General features: G+C 48.2%; 3 protein-coding genes across 8 annotated transcripts in view; 2 read left to right on the top strand and 1 right to left on the bottom strand.

Moving 5' to 3' along the window:
- LOC132005137 (zinc finger protein 584-like) overlaps nucleotides 1–2,911 on the top strand; it is a 19,460-nt gene extending 16,549 nt beyond the window's left edge. Inside the window, exon 5 of the transcript XR_009400736.1 lies at nucleotides 2,597–2,911. The gene's annotated coding sequence lies outside the window, so the exon portion shown is untranslated. The remainder of the gene's footprint in view (nucleotides 1–2,596) is intronic.
- Nucleotides 1–6,177, bottom strand: part of ZNF132 (zinc finger protein 132) — a 7,237-nt gene extending 1,060 nt beyond the window's left edge. The window contains exons 1-5 of one of the 6 annotated variants that reach the window (XM_059381931.1): nucleotides 5,891–6,177; nucleotides 5,743–5,791; nucleotides 5,498–5,537; nucleotides 2,818–2,986; nucleotides 1–1,464 (exon numbers count right to left, since the gene is read on the bottom strand). In XM_059381931.1, the coding sequence (XP_059237914.1) occupies nucleotides 131–1,464; nucleotides 2,818–2,986; nucleotides 5,498–5,512 (1,518 nt within the window). In that variant the 5' untranslated portion in view covers nucleotides 5,513–5,537; nucleotides 5,743–5,791; nucleotides 5,891–6,177 and the 3' untranslated portion in view covers nucleotides 1–130. The other 5 variants (XM_059381933.1, XM_059381929.1, XM_059381928.1 and 2 more) reach the window with 5 other exon arrangements.
- A 49-nt stretch (nucleotides 6,178–6,226) lies between these two features.
- Nucleotides 6,227–12,729, top strand: part of LOC132005122 (zinc finger protein 324A-like) — a 37,556-nt gene continuing 31,053 nt past the window's right edge. Inside the window, exon 1 of the mRNA XM_059381921.1 lies at nucleotides 6,227–6,550. Within this exon, the coding sequence (XP_059237904.1) occupies nucleotides 6,533–6,550 (18 nt within the window). The 5' untranslated portion in view covers nucleotides 6,227–6,532. The remainder of the gene's footprint in view (nucleotides 6,551–12,729) is intronic.

Consider the following 12,729-nt stretch of genomic DNA (forward strand, 5'->3'; position numbering starts at 1 on the left):
AAAGATTTTATTTATTTATTTGAGAGAGAGACAGTGAGAGAGAGCCTGAGCAAGGAGAAGGTCAGAGAGTGAAGCAGACTCCCCGTGGAGCTGGGAGCCCGATGCGGGACTCGATCCCGGGACTCCGGGATCATGACCTGAGCCGAAGGCAGTCGTCCAACCAACTGAGCCACCCAGGCATCCCTCCAGTGTAAACTTTCTGATGTCGAAGGAGGTGGGAGCTTTGGTTAAAGTCTCTACCACATTCACTGCACTCAAAAGGCCGTTCTCCAGTGTGAACCTTCTGGTGCTGCGCAAGGTTGGAGTTATTGTTAAAAGCTCTTCCACACTCACTGCACTCATAAGGCCTTTCTCCAGTGTGAACTCTCCAGTGCTGAATGAGGGCAGAGCTGCGGCTGAAGGCTTTACCACATTGATTGCACTCATAAGGTCTCACTTGAGTGTGAACTTTCTGGTGCCGAAGGAAATTGGAGTTTTGGCTGAAGGTTCTTCCACATTTGCTGCACTCAAAAGGCCTTTCTCCAGTGTGAACTTTCTCATGCTGAGTGAGGTGTGACCTGTTATTAAAGGCTTTCCCACATTCACTGCACTCATAAGGCCTTTCTCCTGTGTGAATTCTCTGGTGATGAACAAGTGTGAGTTTGTGGTGGAAGGTTTTCCCAGAATCACCACACTCATAATATTTTACTCCAGTGTGAAATTTCTGGTGTTTCCTCAATTTAGAAAGGTGACTGAAGGTCTTCCCACATGCTTTACACACATGACATGTTTCCTGATCATGACATTTTTGGTGATTAACAAGGGTTGATTTTCCTCTAAGGGTTGATTTCTCTAAGGAATTTCCAACTGTTCGGCATCTAAATGGTGTCTCTTTAGAGTGAGTTCTCAGGTGGTTGAGGAGAGTGGAGGTCTTCTGAAAGGCTTTTCCACAGTTGCTGCACTTAAAGAGCTTCTGTGTGGTATGGACTTCTGTGAGCTGCTCAAGATTAGAGTTGTGTGAAAAGGTCTCCCTGCACTCTGTGCTCCTTTTTGGCTTCCTGCTGTTGTTAGTGGTTGAGTGCTGGAAGAGGTCATGGCTCTCCAAGTCATCCTTACCACCTTTTCCACAAGTGAAGGGCTTCCCCACAAGTGAAGACAGGTGAACTGTAAGATTTTCCACATGTGAGTCCTTATCCTTGTCCCATCTGAAGGGCTTTTCTCCACTGAGCTCCTGGTGCTGGTGAAGGTTTGCACTGAACGAAAATTCTCTTCCACATGTTCCACATGTATAGAGGGTCTCCTCAGGATATGTTCTTTGATGTTCATCCAGGTGCAAAATGTCTTTCAAGAATGGGCCACACATATCACAGGTGTTAGCCTTCTGGATAGAAGGATTTGCACTGGGGATCCTGACCTGTGACATCCCTTCTATAGATGTATTCTGCTTGGAATGGGCCCCTTCATCTTCCACTCCATGCCAACAACCTGAAAGCAGAGAAGTTTCTGGCAAACTGAGTGTTCCACTTGGTGGAAAGGGTAACTTCATTAGAACTATGTGGCTGAGATATACAGGAATGGGTCCAAGGGATGTTGACAGGCCAAGGGCCCAGAATAAGAGTGAAGAGCCTACTGTGCAAGACAGGACCTAACCAAGCCACAGAATAAAGGAGGCCTTACTAAAGTCAAGGACAAAGAGAGGGACAAATGATGTGTGTGTGAGTGTGCGCGTGCCAGTAAGCGCATGAAAAGTTGCTCAACACCACTGGTCATTAAAGAAATGCATATCAAAACCACTTCACACCCCCTAGGCTATCTATGGGAAAACAGACAACAAGTGTTGATAAGGAAGTAGAAAAGTTGGAATGCTCATATACTGCTGTGGAGCTATACAACGGTGCTGCCAATTTGGAAAACAGTTTGGCAATCCCATTTCTATTTATCTACCCAAAAGAAATGAAAACATCCTTATGCGAAACCTTGTACTTGAATGTTCATAGCAACATTTTTCTTAACACCTGAAAAGTGGAAACAAAATAAATGCCAAGCAACTGACAAGCGAATAAACAAACCATGGTACAGCTCCACAGCAGAATGTTATTTGGCCATAAGATGGAATGCAGTCCTGACATGTTTTACAGCATGGATGACCTCAAATATATTATGCTAAATGAACGCCATTCACGGAAAAACATACTGTGTGACTCCGTTTGTATGAAATTTCTAAGTAAGCAAACGTACACAGTCATAAAGTATGTAAGCAGTTGCCTAAGGCTGAGAGAGAATGGCTGAAGGAGGATGCGGAAGGAATGTTAATGGGCACATTTTCTCTTTAGGTGATAAAAATGTTCTAAAATTAGTTTATGGTAGTATTTATACAACTGTGCAAATACACTAAAAATCACTGAGCTATACACTTCAAAGTATGAACTGTATGGTATATCTCAATGAAGTTTAAAGAAAAAAAAAAAAAAACAACAAGAAAGAAAATGAGTCTCATGAGGGAAGGAAAAGAATCTAGGTGTCCCGCACAATGGATCCCCCAGCCAGGATTGGTCAAGCTTAGTTGGATCCATCAGGCAGACGACACGTGCCTGATCCCCAACTTTTGTTCCCACAGGGTCCCTGGGCAAGAGCTATTGGGACTATTCATGAGGCTGTTGAGAAGAGACGTGGAGAATGCACACAGCCCAGTCCCAGCACCCACAAGATCTGTAATAGGAAACCTGCAAAGAACCAGTGCCTTGGGTCTAGCTATGGGGCGAACAGAAATCTTTCTGTGAGAAGAAGGCAAAAGGGCAGAAGCTGGTCACCATGCTGGGCCGGGCAGAAAGGCCTTACCAAGTGAGGTCATGAGCTCAAAGTTCTCCAGCATCACACTGTGGTACAGGTGCCTCTGGCTTACATTAAGAATCCCCCACTCCTCCCTGGAGAAGTACACGGCCACATCTTCAAAGGTCACTGGGCTCTGCAATGACGGGACACCTAAGCCAAGGCACCAATGGATGGGCTGAAAAACAAACAAAATAGTTAAATGGATGTAGGCCCTTGACCTATGACTCAGAGTGCTGCCACACCTACTACTGGCACGTCCTCTTCTTGTGACCCCCTTGGTCCTCTTCCCCTCACTCACCTGCAGCTCTTCCTCCTCCTCAGTCCCCCACCTCGGAGGAGATGAGAGGCCCTGACACCACTGGTGTCCCTCTCTCCTTGTAGTCCCACTGGTCATTGTATCCAGGCCAACCCAATCCAGAGGAACACAAGCCAGATGGGCAGACAGTTGCTGTCTGAGTGCTGGACTGGCCAGGAACCCCTCCCCACAGTAAACAAACTCTTGTGTTGTGTCTCTTGTCTCTCCAGATCACATTTCACAAGTATAAAAAAATTCAGACTCTTTTCTCCCTTAAGCCTCTAGTACCAGGGCCCTGGGCACACTGGTTCACATTCCCTTACCTTGTACATGTCATTCTTTGGACTACACCATCATCATTTCTAGCCCCCCTCTCCCCGTCCACACCACAGGCATCTCCCTAAATCCCTATATCCCACTCTGTGCACAGCACATCCAACAAAGGCAACCAAGATCCAACACTGAGCCTGGCCTGCCTGGATCTCCAAAAAAACAGGACTTCCAGAAACAGCCATCACTTCTCGTTAATGCCTCCCCTCCTAGCCGTGTTACTTCAGCCTTCAGTTCCCCAGAACCATGAGTAGATCTTAAACACCCCTGCTCTCTTCCACCTCTATCCTTGTCCCCTCATGCTGTCCCTTCACATGTCAAAGCTGTTCTCACTCTTCCTAGTAGAAAAATCCCAGACCTACTGTCCCCTATCCCTGGCTTAGGGACTCTTAGGCTACACTGACCTTTTCTTCTCCTGATTATTCTCCAGCCAGACACCCCCTCCCCCACCCTCAGACCCCAAGGAGGGTGGCCACAAAAACCTGATGAGCTGTAGAGCGGTAAACCAGTCCTACCTCAGGTCCCACTGTCATCCTACCTCTGTTACTTTTATGTTTCATGTCTAGTCTGTCATCAGAGGCCTGGTCACCATTCTGGTCAACCCACAGCCACACATCATGTCCACACACAAGTATTCATCCATTGGATGTCTCCAGCCTGGACTTGATATAAAGCATACATGATACCTTAATTTGGAAGTGTGTCAGATACCTCAAATACAATATGGCCCAAACCCAACTCTTTATCTTCCCTCTGATATCTACTCACTCTAACTTCCATATCTGTCTATCTGGGTCAACCCTCTTATCTCACTGTGTCACATCAGGAAATCTAGTCCACCCTACTTAAAAAGTTCAAGAGCCAACAATTTCTCCTACTTCTACCTTTGGCCTAAAAGCACATACACCTGAACTATTGCAGTCACTCAGTGGAAGACTCAGTGGTCGTCCTACCTCCAACCCCACCTCCACTGCCCCCTGACCAAATCTGTTCTCCATTCAGCATCCAGAGGTAGCTTATTAAAACCTGAGTCAGGGGATCTGGGTGGCTCAGTGGTTGAGTGTCTGCCTTTGGCTCAGGTCATGATCCCAGGGTCTTGTGATCAGGCCCCTTGTCGGGCTCCCTGTTTGGCAGGAAGTCTGCCTCTCCCACTCTCCCTGCTGTGTTCCCTCTCCCACGGTCTCTCTGTCAAATAAATAAAATCTAAAAAAAAAAAAAAAAAGACCTGAGTCAGACCACCTCCCTTCTCTGCTCTAAACTTCCCACACTCGCACCACACTCTATAAATAGAGACTTAGCTCCTCAGCTTGCCATTCCAGGCCAATACCTGTCCTCCTGCTATCTATGTCCACCAGACAAAATATAGACCTGTAGTTCTCTGAACATTTTCATCCTACACTCACCTCCAAGAAATTTGCACATCCTGGTCCCTGTGCCTGGGACACCCTTCCAGATCTTATCCCATAGAACTCCAGAAATGTGAATGTCAGGGGAGATCATCAAAATGTGACGGCCAGTTGACCCATGCATGAGCTGGACCTGGGCAGTGGAGGCTTGTCATCACCTCTGGTTCTTGGAATGTGTATTCTTACCCCCTCCCAGAAATTCCCTCAGGGACAAAGCCTTGAGATTGCGATCTGGGTGGTATCCGTGACTGAACTAAGTTAAGGTCTCTGTATAAACTTATGATTCAGTGGGCTGATGTGGAGGTCTACTCTTCTTGTGGCTGTCCAAGGCAAGCTTGCTGTGTACCTGCCCTTGCTTATTTAATCTGCAACCTACCAATCTGGAGTGACCTGCCTCTTTCTTCACTTTCTCCCTGCCCTCCAACTTCAGGCTCGCTGTCAGATTACAGCAGGGAAGCTCTGGAGGAGGTTGCCAACTATCAGTGAACCCCTCCATATAACTTCCGGCCTGGATTTCGGATGCTAGGAGAAGTGACTCTGGCCTCCAGACTCAAGCGTAGGTGAAGAGTCCAGGACACCACTCTTCCCCGTACAGGCGCTACAGGATCAGGACTGGGATCCCAGCGGGTGAGGGGCTGGGACACCCTCCACTCACCTGACTCGGGTCCATCTGGGACGCTGCTGTCCTGGTCAGTCTGTGGTTTGGGCGGGACGGTGCGAGGCAGCGACAGAGACAAGCAATGAGGGCTAATCCAAAGCTTCAAACCCCCACTGTCCGGGGTGACCGCGGGCTGATGGTCGCACTAAGAGCCTTAGTCTTCCCCAGCATAGCATGCACCCAGGGACCTGGGAACTGCATCCCGGGACCGTGGGACGAAGGCGAAGCGGGGGAGTCGTTACCTCCGTTCTGCATCCGGGAAACCAAGGCTTAGGAAGGAGGAGCCGTTAGCTGAGGAGGAAAAGTGCATGCAGTGGAGTAGTTACAGTCCCGGCACTTCCCTACCCTCATCTCTGGTCCCTGGGGCCACCTGACAAGCACCCCACCTACCGCGAATTGAGGAATGCAGTGGCGACAATGGAAGTCCCGCCCCATCCTCAGCTGCTCACGCAGAAAAGCCCAGACCCTGAGCAAGCAGGGGATCCAGGCCCGCAGCCCGCTACGACTCTAGGTCCCGGAGCCAGTCACCGCGCCGCTGCGTCGTTTCCGAGGTGATCGGGACCACGCCTGGCTTGTCCCTGCTTCCGCGACGCGAACTACATTACCCAGAAAGCCCCTCACCAAGCGTTCCCTCAGTGTATCCCTGTGCGCGCGCCGTCTGAACTCTGGCCAATGATGGGCTAGGGGCGTTTCCGGCACGGCAGAGGTCTTCCGGTCACCACTTCCGGGATCCGGGCATTTCTTTGGCCGCTTGCGGTTTTGTCTGGTGTGGCTGAGGGACCTTGCTGCCAGGTTGTGGCCTGTGTCCAGGAGGCTCCACGGTCCTGCGGGCGTGATGAGTGAGCGTATCGAGCAGTCACGGCTGAAGAATCGTGTCCTGGCCCCCACCCGGCTGGACTCAGTCCCAGTGTCCTAGTCCCCGACTGAACTCCAGGCCTCGACGTTCAGGACGATGGAGCGTTCGCAGGGGCCGGGTCTTCAGCCCAGAACCTAGTGTCGTGAGATACAGAGGACGCAGGCAGAGGGATCTGCATGTGCAACGACTCAGAGGTAAGACCGACCCGAGGACATTCAGGAAAGCTCCGTCTTCCACTGCAAGGAGCCAAAAGCCTGAGAGGAGTGCTAGGAGTCATGGAAATTTTTTAGTAGAAGAGGGATGTCCATGAACTGATGTAGGATTTTGAGAGTATCCCAATGAATACCCAGTAGACATACTAAGTGAGCGCGCTGGTGGGAGACGGGCTGTGGCCAGGCTGAAAACAGGAAGATTTATGAGGATGCTGCCGCAGGATTCGTCGGGACCGTTACGGTGGTGGCCTGTCCGGGGCAGAAGTAGGAGACGGGAAAGAAGCGATCATATTTCGGTTAGATTTTCAAGACGGAGTTGATGGGTTTTCGGGGTGGATGTGAGGAGTGAATGTAAGTGGCAGATAAAGGACCATCCCAAGGGTTTAGAAGGAATGAGGTACTACTGCTCGTTGAGATGGTCCCAAAGGAGGAGGATGTTTTGGGGAAGATTAGCAGTTAGATTTTGTAGATGTAGAGTCCGAATTGTCTGGAGACCTCTGAGTGGGGGTGACATATGTACTGTGAACACACAGGGAGTTCTGGTTTGGACTCCCATTCCAGGCTGTGGTCCAAGGAAGGGCCTGAGAATGGCATTTTGGAAGGAGAGTCTTGAGTTGTGGTTACAGATGAATGGCTCTGAGGTGAATGTGGGGTGTCCAGACGAAGGACCAGTGGCTAGGTGGAGGACATGGGTGCCAAAAAAGAGAAGTGCTGTCCAAAGACCAGTGGATCTGGGGAGAGTGCGCATCCAGGAGGACGGCCAACCCTCAGAGGGTGAGCAGGCATGTCAGGGAACAAGGTTTGGGAGACGTAAGGGGAGGTGGCTGGCAGGACAGACTGGGGCCCCAGGTCCCATGCCCAGGGCTCATAGCCATCTGCTCCCTGGCCTGGTATTGCAGAGCCTGTTGATCTTTAAGGAGAAGGCTACATATCTCTTTTAGAAAAAGTGGGGCTCCTTCATAAGGCACAGTGGGGCTACTACCATGGCATGGCCCTGTCCTCGCCAGGTTAGGCCAGTGCGTTCCCCGTGGGTTGTGCTGCTGGTCCTGATGCTGGCCCGTGTTTGATACCTCTTCTCCCAGACTGCTGCATAAGCAACCTGAACTCTTTGTCTTGGGACCTTTTTATCATGGTTAAGGGTCAAAAATATCACAACCCACATAGGAGATCACATCAAGCTTGGTTATTATCTGGCCAAGAGACCCCATCAGGGCCTGTTGCTTTTCTGTCCCCTCTGTCAGGGAAAAAAAACCCTCCAGCAAGTTTTCTGCCAGCTGTCCCTTGTCAGTCCTTGTGATGACACGTGAGCATTGACATGGTCATTGATTATGGGGACAATGAGCTTTTCTGCTGAGATATTTTCTGGTTCTTCGTTTCATGAGGTTCCATTCTCCAGATGCATAGCGATCCTCACCCCTCTTGCTCTGTTATGGGTAAATCCCCTGACATGGGGCTGACCTCTCACAGTGGGATCACTTGATCCCACCTAAGAATGACTGCACTACCCTAAATGTGGTCACCCAAGTTGAACTTGGCAAGGAGACCTGGACAGGGCAGCTTGAATCATTTCTTGACCAGAGAGGCCCATGGAGGACCAGTACTGGTCAGCACAAAACTGTTGTGGGAGGGACTGTAGCAGTGGGCTCATCTCTCATCTGGTACTTGACCTATGCCCTCTGTTCCCCTGGTCCCAAAGTGAGTAGCCATGCCTCTTTTCTATCATTCTGACCCCTTTCTGACACTCCATTCTACTTTCCCTTGACTCTTGTCCCCTGGCTGATCCCTCTGTGTCCTTTGCCTTACAGCTTTTCTCCTTCTCCCCTCTTCTGGTCAGGTCCCCCACCAGTGGCCTCCCCTTAACATGTCCTGAGCTGATACATCTTTTTTTTTTTTTTTTAATATTTTATTTATTTGGTAGAGAGAGCGATCACAAGTAGGCAGAGGGGCAGGCAGAGAGAGAGAGAGGAGGAAGCAGACTCCCTGCTGTGCAGAGAGTCGGATGCGGGGCTCGATCCCAGGACCCTGAGATCATGACCTGAGCTGAAGGCAGAGGCTTAACCCACTGAGCCACCCAGGCGCCCCTAAGTAGTTCTTGAAAATTTGTTCCTCCATGAGACTGCTTGTTCCCTCAAAGGAAGGTAGATACAGTGGCTGTGGCTGGACCACCCTTACTGCACAGCCCCTGCCTATCGCCAGGCCCTTCCAGCTCGACATTTTGTTGACCCACAGAGAATTAACACTGAAGTAAACTATCAGTCACCAAAAATGTTTCAGAATGGGAAAAAAAATCCCAAGTACGTCGGGAAGGTGGGAAGGTTATCACCTTTGCCTCCATCCTGAGAAAGCAGGAGTACATTCATATCTTCAAATGTTGTGAGTGTGGTAATATGAGAAAACCTCCAGCTAGAGCTCTATTCCTTTGGACCACCAGAATGTTCTCCTTGAGAAAGCCTTTATAAAGGCAGTGAGTATGGCCCAGGCTTGAGCGAAATTTTCCATTTCCCCCTTGCACTAAAGGACCCACATGCAGAGAATGTGGGTATCTACGTCCAGAGCTCCATTCTTGTTAGCACCAAGAGATTCATGTCAGAGAACAGTTGTACAAATGCAGTCACTTTCAAGAAAATATTGAACCTGTCTCCCATGATCCTTATTGGAGAAAGGCGTAATGAGTACAGCTGATGTTGGAAAGCCGCCTCTCACAAGATTGAATCCAGTATTGCAGCAAATTACTGCATTGTGAGTGAGTATAGGGAATAGGAGAGCAAAAAGCTGCAGCTCCTGTCGTGTTCTGCATAGAAATATTAACTGGAGAAAGCTCCTCTGTGTACAACCAGCACGGGAGAGCTGTTGGCCACGGCTCCTGCCCTGTCAACATCAACAACTTCAGTAGAAAAATGCCATTTGAAAGCAGTGAATGTAGTCTTCCACTGCCCTTTTCTTTTTTTTTTAACATTTTATTTTAAATAATCAACCTATTTTACAAACTTTGTTCAATACAAAAGAATTGATACCTGAGAAAGACCCTACGTAGAACCTTCAGCCACAAGTTGGACCTTGTATAGAAGAACATTACCTGAAGAGACACTCTGTGACTGGCCTGTGTGTGGGGAAGCCTGTAGGGGCCACACTGGACTTTGAGACCACTTGTTGCACTGCTGGGTGCTGTGGGAAAAGCCCTTCTGTGTTTGATGGTCCCCTCCTGTTGCTCAGCAGAAGCAGTCCCTGTTCCCTGCTTGCCTTCCCCTGGAGAGATGGCGGTGGCCCGGCATCCACTGAAGTGGTATCACGGTACTCACCTGTGACTGAATTTGGCATGGACTCCTGCTCTAAGCAAAGGGCCTGATGGGATAGCTTTTGGAGGGCTTCTGGGTAAATTTCCCATTGTATATGGACCTTGTGAAGTCTGCCTTTGACATCCCTGATGCCTTCATCAAGCTGCTTCAGGTCCTGCTAACAGTTCTTATGCATTGCTGTCATCACCCAGCTCTGGTACCAGGACCTCACACTGCTCTGGGCCATTTGATAATGCATTTATCATTCGTTAATTCACCTCTGATGTTAGACTCCTGTTTAGCAGGAGTGCATAGAGAATGTGACAGAGGTGTTCATAGGTTGGTCGTGAGGGCCCCTGTAGCACCTCATAGAGGGCACAGCAGCAAGGCATGGCTCATCTCGGTCCAGATGTGACCAGTTGGCCTTTGTACCCCGTGTTCCCTGGCAAAGAATGAAGCTTGTACGTTCTGAAGCTTTGGACCTGGAGTTCGCCTAGAAAAGGCAGTGGTTGGTCTGATGGTCTGTGTTTCAGGGACTGTCCTTCCCATCTCAGCAGTGTTGAAAGGAGGCCCCCTGCAGGCCACATCCTAGCAATATATCACCCACTTGTGTTTGTGTGAGAAGGAAATGAGTACCATTAATGGGTAAAGAACACTGATTGTGACAGATAGGACATGGAGGAGCCTGGCACACCATTTTCATGTCTGGGTCCTTGCAAGCTGAAGGTTTACAGGGTGTCTTAAGGATCTGTGTAGCTGGGGCACCTGGGTGGCTCAGTGGGTTAAAGCCTCTGCCTTCAGCTCAGGTCGTGATCCCAGAGTCCTGGGATCGAGCCCCATATCGGGCTCTTTGCTCGGCGAGGAGCCTGCTTCCCTTATTCTCTCTCTGCTTGCCTCTCTGCCTACTTATGATCTCTGTCTGTCAAATAAATAAGTAAAATCTTAAAAAAAAAAAAAAAAGGATCTGTGTAGCTCCCAGAGCTGTATGCCTAACCAGTGTTTCATGCTTTCCTGTCATCTTCTAGTGGGCTAGATACTCTGGTTATCACCATGCGGTCAGGAACTCCAGGACTGTGAGAATGAATAGTCCTGATTGCTAAGTGGCTTTATCAAGAGTTAGTTTACATAGTGTAAAACACACCCGTTATAAGTGCACTATTAATGACTTTTCGTAAATGTATAGAATTGTACAGACATTATTATCTTACCCATTCCCATTGCCTCAGAAGGTTCCTTTGGACACTTTTATAGCTAAAATCCACTCCCATCCCCAGCCCCTAGCAACCACTAATCTACATATGTTTCTATACTTTTGCCTTTTCTGGATATTTCATATCAGTGGAATCATGTAATATGTAGTTCTTCATGTCTCGTTTCTGTCACTGAGCATAATGTTCTTGAGGTTATGCATGTTATTCATAAATATCAGAATTTTTTTCCATTTTATTGCTGAATAATATTCCTTTGTATGGATACACCACGGTTTATTTATCCATCATTAACTGACAGATTTTGAATTGTTTCAAGTTCTTGGCTATTATAAATGATGCTAGTAGGCACATTTTGCTTACAAATCTTTGTGGAGACATATGTTTTCATTTTGCTTGGGTGGATTCTTAGGAGTCAAGGACAGGCTTCCCCAAGATGGGCCACTTAGGCATAAAGATTCTTTTGACTTAAAGGTAATCAAGGGGCCCCTGGGTGGCTCAGTGTGTGACTCTTGATCTCAGCTCAGGTCTTGATCTCTGATTGTGAGGCAGTTGGCCTCTGCACTGGATATAGAGCCTACTTAAAAGAAAAAAAGGAATAAACAGAACTCTGAGTGGCCCAGTTGGGTTGAGCGTCTGCTTTCCGCTCAGGTCATGGCACCCGACCCTGGGATCAAGCCCTGTATCAGGCTCCCTGCTCAGCGGGGAGCCTCTTTCTCTCTCTCCTCCCTGCTCCTACTTTCAAATAAATAAATAAAATCTTAAAAAACAAAAAACAAAACCAGCAGATGCAGGAAAAGCTCTCTGCCTTTCCCACAACTGCCTAATTTAAATGGGGAAGGAGAGCCTGTAATAGGAAGAGAGTCATGAACAGAGACTCCCCTTTATGTAAGGAATTTATCTGCGTAATAGAGCAACCTTGTGTTTCCAAATCTCTCCTTTCAACTTCTTGCTGAAGGGCTTTCTCCGCTTCGTATCCTTAGACTTCTGCCCTCAGCTCACGTAAGCTTCATGTTGCCTCACTGTCTTCGGAATTTCCTGTCTGTTGATTCCCTGTATGTATGCCCATTAAATTTGATTTTCTCTTGATAATCTGTATCATGTCAGTTTGATTCTAAGTCCAGTTAGAAGGACCATAGGGCGGAGTAAAGTCTTCCTGCCTGACAGTTCCTAGGAGTGGAACTTCTAAGTCCTGTGTTAAGTTCATGTTTCTCTCTTCACTGCCAAACTGTTTTCCAAAGTGTCTCTACCGTTTTATATTCCCACCAGCACTGTAGGACTGTTTGTTTTCTCTGCCTTCCCGCCAACACTTGGTGTTGCATCCTGGTGAGGGTGAAATCTCAATGGATTATTTATTTATTTATTTATTTATTATATTTTTTTAAAAGATTTATTTATTTATTTGACAGACAGAGATCACAATTAGGCAGAGAGGCAAGCAGAGAGAGAGAGAGAGAGGAGAAAGCAGGCTCCCCGCTGAGCAGAGAGCCCGATGCGGGGCTCGATCCCAGGAGCCTGGGATCATGACCTGAGCTGAAAGCAGAGGCTTTAACCCACTGAGCCACCCAGGCGCCCCTCAAGGGGTTTTTAACTTAAGTTTTCCTAATGAATAATGATGTCAGGCATCTTTCCATGTGCTTTTTAACATTTTGATAAAATGTCCATTCAGATCTTCTGT

This window comes from Mustela nigripes, chromosome 17 (assembly GCF_022355385.1).
Source record: "Mustela nigripes isolate SB6536 chromosome 17, MUSNIG.SB6536, whole genome shotgun sequence".
Classification (NCBI taxonomy): domain Eukaryota; kingdom Metazoa; phylum Chordata; class Mammalia; order Carnivora; family Mustelidae; genus Mustela; species Mustela nigripes.